The sequence below is a fragment of the Arabidopsis lyrata genome (assembly GCF_000004255.2).
Source record: "Arabidopsis lyrata subsp. lyrata unplaced genomic scaffold ARALYscaffold_3, whole genome shotgun sequence".
NCBI lineage: Eukaryota > Viridiplantae > Streptophyta > Magnoliopsida > Brassicales > Brassicaceae > Arabidopsis > Arabidopsis lyrata.
In genome coordinates, this window is record NW_003302553.1 from 20,632,262 (window position 1) to 20,639,131 (window position 6,870).

At 33.5% G+C, this 6,870-nt stretch overlaps 2 protein-coding genes across 3 annotated transcripts; both read right to left on the bottom strand.

The window, feature by feature from the left end:
• Positions 1-18: 18 nt before the first annotated feature.
• Positions 19-1,042, bottom strand: LOC9320017 (defensin-like protein 78). The gene is made up of 2 exons (XM_002885956.2): positions 432-1,042; positions 19-319 (listed from the first exon to the last, which is right to left on the bottom strand). The coding sequence occupies exons 1-2, from the start codon at positions 508-510 to the stop codon at positions 126-128; spliced, it is 273 nt and encodes a 90-aa protein (XP_002886002.1). The 5' UTR covers positions 511-1,042; the 3' UTR covers positions 19-125.
• Positions 1,043-1,134: 92 nt separating this feature from the next.
• On the bottom strand, positions 1,135-3,324 carry LOC9322069 (50S ribosomal protein L4). 2 transcript variants are annotated; one of them, XM_002885957.2, is made up of 9 exons: positions 3,192-3,324; positions 3,021-3,120; positions 2,878-2,933; positions 2,677-2,794; positions 2,177-2,325; positions 1,981-2,088; positions 1,782-1,901; positions 1,500-1,673; positions 1,135-1,410 (listed from the first exon to the last, which is right to left on the bottom strand). In XM_002885957.2, the coding sequence occupies exons 2-9, from the start codon at positions 3,085-3,087 to the stop codon at positions 1,309-1,311; spliced, it is 894 nt and encodes a 297-aa protein (XP_002886003.1). In that variant the 5' UTR covers positions 3,088-3,120; positions 3,192-3,324; the 3' UTR covers positions 1,135-1,308. The 2 variants fall into 2 exon arrangements, with proteins under 2 accessions (XP_002886003.1, XP_020888824.1); XM_021033165.1 differs by having other exon boundaries at positions 1,143-1,410; positions 3,021-3,092; positions 3,192-3,285.
• Positions 3,325-6,870: the final 3,546 nt, after the last annotated feature.

Sequence of the window (6,870 nt, forward strand, 5' to 3'; positions counted from 1 at the left end):
AAAACATAAATAACCAAATTTGCTTATATCAAACAAATAAAGAAAAACAAAAATGATACATCACATTGCAAATTTCGAAGTTTTATTCTAGAGTAAATGAATGACATTAGTAAAAGAAATAACAATCAAGCAGTAGCTGGAACATCAGCAGGTCCAGAGTGTTTCTTTTTGCAACAACATGTGTTTCCTGGTTTACAATATCCTCCTGCAGGAAACCCTAACCCATGGCAAAGTCCATTGCAATCTGGTTTAACAAAATTTCCACATACTCCAGGACACATCGGATCGTATATTATTACATTCGATCTTGCTTCTGAACCTATGAAATTATTACATTCATCATCAGTTGTTTGATAAAAAAATCTGTTAAAAATCAGCTATAAAAGTTTTATATATGAAAAAAACTTATTTTGTTATTTAAGAGATTATACCTGAAATTAAAAGGATGAGAACAAGAGCAATCATCATGAACGTATTCTTATAAAGATATGCGACCATCTTGTTTGCCATTTTAGTAGTTATAGAAAGTTTTGTGTTATGCTTGCTTCTCTTCTTTGAGTGTGTCGTGTTATAGAAAATTAAACCATGTAAACCTACTCACTTATATATAGAGAGATATGTGTTTGTGCATGTAAGCTCTTATTTCAAATCCTCATATTGATTTTGAACTTCAATTTTCGAAATCAACGGTATTTAATTGTGTAGATCATCTTAAAGAAGAGATTTTGGAAGGAAATGAATATTGTTTCCTTTTTTTTTTGAACAAAGAATATTGTTTCTTTATAAGGGCTGATTCTTTCCTTCAAAAATTTCAGTATTCAAGATTCTGATTTCTTTTACCATCCTTAGTTTCGTCATCTCTTGTAAATCTTTAATTTTGCCAAAGAAGAGTCTCTACATATATAGATTGGGGCCTATTGGATATTTCAGAGCAACTTGTCCTATAAACTTTGTTATAAAGTGTAAAGAACCCATATAAGAGTTCAAATATAGTGCTATCATTTGAACATCATAATTAAGCATAATAAGTGTACATTCGAGCCATAAGTTTTTGAGAAAAATCATTTTTTCATAGAAATTTTCAATCAAAATCACTTTTCAAAAACACAAATAATTAAATCGGTAAAAAAAGAATGTCTAAAAACATAGATATAGTATACCATTCATTATTTAAAAACTCAATCCTTTATCATTCCAGGTTGCAAAACCAGACCAAAAAGCTAACAAACCATGAACCGGTACAGAAACTACATGCGGGATTCCTTGTGATCTAGTATTCTTATTGAAAGTGCCATTTTTAAGATCTCTTCAACGGTTAATAGGAGTGTTCATACGCTCAACGATCTTATTCACAGCATCACGGGACATCACAAGCGTATCGTGTAGCAGAATGCTGTAAACATTTAGCCCCTGCAAATGCGTTACGTAAACAAGGTTCAAGATTTGCTAAGCGATTAGTAAAGAAACCGCAAGGTTTGATATGTGATTATGTAACTTACTATTGATGGAATTATGTTGACATAGTGTAGATTTTGGGTGGCTAGCTTCAGCTTTTCATCAATAGGACCACCTTCTACAACAAGTACTTTCTTTGTGTTCTCCATTTGATTGTAATAATTCACAATGTTCTTTGTTTTATGCGTAGGCAATGCCAAATCGTCGAACACGAGGAGCTGCATAAATTTCCCAATCAGCAGATACAATAAGATCAGTTTAATAAGAAGGCACGGTTACGGAAAATCAAGAGCACATGTTATGATTAAGAAGAGAAAGAAGCTGACTTTTCCTTCTGCGGCTCGAGCTGTCAATGCTATTTTCAGTCCAAGCCGTCGAACCTGCTTATTCATCTTTATCGCATGGCTTCTCGGTTTGGGTCCATGCATTACACAACCACCTCGGAACTAATGATTCAATAAAGTTCAATCAGAGTGCTATATTTGATGGGAAGAAAGAAACCTTAAAATTCAAAAACTGATTTACCTGCGGACCACGCAGTGTACCATGTCTAGCTCGACCTGTACCTTTCTGATTCCATGGCTTTCTACCAGTTCCACTAACCTCACTTAATGTTTTGGTGGAATGAGTTCCCTAAATATCAAAGCACATGTGTCATACTTATTGATTGTTTGCTTAAAAGACTATAAATTAAGGCATTGTGAGATAACTAATTAATTACCTGCTGGCGTTTCGCAAGCTGCCATCGCACGACATTGTGAATGATATCTTTCCTTATTGGAACATCGAAGACATCACCTGCTAAAACCATGAAACCCTTCTCCTCGCTCTGAAAATTTGTCACAGGAATGACCAAGTCTTGATATTGTCCTATGGAAAGTATCAAATAACAGAACCAGTTAACACATCCAGAAGTTTCAAAATGAGAGAAGCAATAAGGAAAACATCACTGTTCAAAGGTTTTATCATGTCTCAAGCACAATCACCAAAAAAAAGCAAGGACATAACAGAGCCCAACACGAGCAAAACACGGGTACTCAAATATGCGTTAAACCTTCATGTAATAAGCTAAATAAGGCCTGGAAAACTCTTACTCCTCTCAAAACACAAAGTAACAACATTATTCTAACACAGCTACTCACTCTCCATTTCACCAACATGATTCCCAAGAAAGGTACAAAATTCTCAGCACACCACATGAAGGGCCAAACAAGTACATACCTATGGTTCGGTCTGGTGTAAGCACGGTCTTTTTGGTAAGTAAATCAGAAGGAAATGTATCATCAGGAGTCAAAATACAAGTGGAGAGCTTTCGGTTGGAAAGTAAAGCCATTCCATACTGCAATTGATAACGAAGATGAAATCAAAATAATGAAATACCCAGGAAAGGAGAGAAAGTAACAGCGTAAACTAAACACCAACCTTGAGATCACTAGTAAGAGAAGATAAACCATTTCCAGATGTATTCGCGGACAAATCTGTTCGAACGAGGGAGGAGACAGAGAAACAATCAGAGATCAAGGTGACACCATATTTCATTAGAAGCTTGGAAAATGAGATAATACTTGGTGAAGAGCAACGTCCTAGAGATCCAAAAGTGCGAAAAATCCTTGCTGAGATTGAAGCAGCCATTATCTCTGAACAACAAAAACCCTAGCTGCTCATCTACAAACACGAAATATCCAATTTCTCACATACATTTCCGAGAATTCTCAATAGATCAGAAGAATACTCACCGGAGTCACAAGCGGCGATGATAGACGGCGGCGACTATTCAAGGAGGCGACGATTTGGTGGTGAAGGTCTTTAGGCTTGTGGAGGTTCAGTGAAGAGGTTTACTCATGTTTTGGATCGGGTCATTACGAGACGGGTCGGGTCTTCATGTGTAAAAGCCCATAAGTCAGGTTTTGCATTTGCCAATAAGATGTCAGTTATTTTCGGTTTGCCCATAATAAGCCCATCAGGTGGTTAAGGCCCATGGGCTATTCTTCATAAAACCACTTCTCCATTGGCTTACCCAATTTGAAAATAAAATGTTTACATAGAAAATTGGTCACTAAATCCAATAATAAGAGTTCGAGGGATAAGAGAAACTACTAAAGCTTTTTGGTCTAAATGATTTTATTGATAGAATGCGTTTGAGTTATAAAAAGTCGACAAGGATCGAATTCCTTTCGAAAACAAAGCTGCCGGGTACAAAGGAGTGGGGCACTCCTCAAACAATTACGTTCATCACCAATGTTGCATGGTCCGTCTCGAAATTCTTGCAATATATCTCACAAGAAAGAATATTCACCACAATCAAAACCACTGCAACGACGGGTTGGTTCATTCATTTATGTAGTAAATTTGTATATTTATTTTCTAGTTGCAATTATTCATTTGAACTGTTTAGTTTCATGTAAAAATGGACTAGCATTTTTCTTTTTTCCTATTTTGATGTGGCTACGCAAAATGATGTGATATTAATTAATGTGAATCGAGCCATTAATGGGAGATATCTATAGCTTCAGTGAGAACTTGCATAAAGCAAGTACGAGAGCTCAAATCTGTAACATGTCACATGTGTACTGTTGTATTCCAAAATACATGGCTTCTTGACCTCATCAAATGTTCTTGCCGCCCAAACGAACAAAAACACTCACATGCATGTGATTGGGTTTGTGTGGTGGGTTGGGAGAAGAAGTTCGAAATACTTTTTGTCACAATGATATTTGAACATAGAAATTTATTGGTAATGTTCCGACATGTTATGGGCTAAAAGCTACTTGTTCCCACTATTTACAAGCATCTTCTATTGCCACCCACCAAAACCAACATTTTTATTGGACAAAACCAACGTTTTTATAACTTTTATATATTTCTTTATTTGCTTTTTTATAGCAATGAGTTAGTACAATTCTATATTTTTTTCAATCTAGGGAACATAGTCAAACCAATAATAATCAAGTGAACATTTCTCCTTTGTACACTACAGTCTAACACATTTTCAAAACAATCATGCAATTTAAAATTCAAGACTTTTTGTAGTATTTTTACTCAAATTCCACAGTTTTTCTTGTTTCAAAAAAATCAAGTTTTCGTCATTAAACCCATAATCTTTTTTTCGTCAAAAACAAGCATTTAATAATACACATTAAGAAATTTGATTTTTTCTATGATTTTTCCCTCCGTTTCACAATAAATATCGTTTAGACATTTGTCACATAAATTTTTAAAAAATAATAAATTTTTTGTTATATCAATTAAAATTAAGTAGACTCTTGGTATTATTCTTCTATAAATTTGAGGTTAAAGTAGATCTTTTATATTAAATTTTATACTAAAAATCTAAAACAACATTTATTTTCAAACAACAAATAATCCTTAAACGACACTTTTAATTTAAACCGGAGGGAATATTTCATTGGAGAGACATAATCGTACAAACACAGATTCAATAACATCTTTCATAAAGACCTTTGCAAAATAAGTGAGTTATCTATTAAATATGGATAAATTCACAATCTTTGCCTTATTTTGGCTATGAATTCCAATAGAATTTAATTGGTTTTTAGTTTTTGGAATTTGGTTGTTGGTTTGTAAATTTGTTTTTGCTATAAATTTTAAATTTAATAGATAAAAATGAAATAGAATCTCGATGGATAAAAAAGACTTTGCACAAAAACCTCAAAATCACGGGTTTAGTTCCTGTTTTTAAAAACTTGTACAAATCACTCAAAAACTAGTTTTCTTAATTTTTAAAAATCTTGAATAGTAAAAAAAAAAATTTTAAAAGAAACAAAAACCAAAAACTAGTAAACATTCAAAGCTTTCATTAATTTGCTTATTCAATCTTTTTCTCATGAATATAAAATTACAAGATCTAATAATTGTTGCAAATAAATAAATAATAACTGTTGGATTTTTACAAAGTAAGAAGTAGAGAATAATAGTTTTTATAGATACTACAAAAAGTCATAAATCTAGAGTCGTACGATTCATTTGCAGTGAAAGAGTTATTCAAAAGAGTTATGAACATCTTTTCTTGTTTGTTGTTAGTGAAAACAAAAATCTTGTGTTTGGAGATCATTTTTAAAGATGAAATGAACATATAACAATAAATAGTAAGTATATTAAATATGTGCATAATTGGTGGATACATTGATGAGGTGGATCTTTAATGATTGATGTGAAGATTTGGATGAAGTTTTTGTTTTTTTTTTTTTTTTTCAGTTTATAAGGTTTTTTATATAATATATATATATATATATATATATATATATATATATATATATATATATATATGATTCTATAAAATAATAGTTGGTGGAAACATCATTGACATTGTAGTTAGTCTATAAGAAATTAGCAAACTGTGGAATATTCCAATTAGCAAATTGAGATTTACCTAATATATTTTAAACGGTGTGAATTGTTGGATACACTCAAAGATGCAAATTATTGGATATATCCAAGAAAGTAAGAGGTTGTCTTTAATACAACAATTCTTCACTCTTAGCTGCAAATCCGACCTTTTGCATCCTTGGATATATCTGAAGATGTAGCTGCAGTCTGATAAAGTTGTTGAATGAGTCAAGAAGTAAAACAAGATTTTGTCTGATGGAGTTTCTGAATGATTCAAGAAGTATGTCAAGATGCGACTGTTTTTGTGTAAGTGTCGGTTTCTAGAAGGTTTGAGAAGATGTGTTTGGAGCGTGTTTAGAGGATGAATCACAAAGGAAAAAGGACTTAAAGAGATTTGGAAGACTTGATGAAAGTGGAGTTTGAAGAGAAAAAGGAAAAGTATAAAAGGAAATTTACTTTTTCTTATGGAAATTGGAAATCTTCTCCTATGGTGATTAGGAAATCGTTTTGGCTATATAAGGAGGAGTTGGGGACGTCTTGGAGAGGCAAGAGAGCTGAGGCATAGAGACAAATCTTTGAGAGCTTTCTAAGGGTGTGTGCAACATAGTTTTGCGGTTTTGTGCAACTTAGTTTTGGCGGGTTTGTGCTTGTGTGATCAAGAGGTTTTGTTTTTTGAAGTCTAGGCTCAAGGGGAGTTTAGCTCAGGGTTAGGTTATCCTGATTAAATCTAGACTCAAGGGGGAGTTTAGTTAAGGGTAGAGATTATCCTTAAGGTTTCACGTTATAGAAGGGAGCGGTAAATCAAGAGGGTTGTGCTTGTTTTACGCGTTTGCGAATTGGTTGTAATTTGCTTTCTTGTTCTAGTGGAATCGAAATCTGGACGTGGTCCCGGGGAGTAGGAAAAACCGAACCTCGTTAACAAATTTCTTGTCTCGTTTACTTTCTACAATTTATCGTACCTCATCCGCACTTACAATTGGTATCAGAGCGGGTTCTCGATAGAGATTTAGTCTTGTTTCGGGTAGATCAGGGTGAGGTTCAGAAGATCGTTCAGAAGATTATTCAGGA

Coding starts and splice junctions, on each gene's coding strand:
- LOC9320017 (XM_002885956.2), bottom strand. CDS start 510: ATGGCAAACAAGATGGTCGCATATCTTTATAAGAATACGTTCATGATG. Junction 320..431: donor TCTCATCCTTTTAATTTCAG/GTATAATCTCTT, acceptor ATAATTTCATAG/GTTCAGAAGCAAGATCGAAT.
- LOC9322069 (XM_002885957.2), bottom strand. CDS start 3,087: ATGGCTGCTTCAATCTCAGCAAGGATTTTTCGCACTTTTGGATCTCTA. Junction 2,326..2,676: donor TACACCAGACCGAACCATAG/GTATGTACTTGT, acceptor TACTTTCCATAG/GACAATATCAAGACTTGGTC. Junction 1,411..1,499: donor TCAACATAATTCCATCAATA/GTAAGTTACATA, acceptor ACGCATTTGCAG/GGGCTAAATGTTTACAGCAT.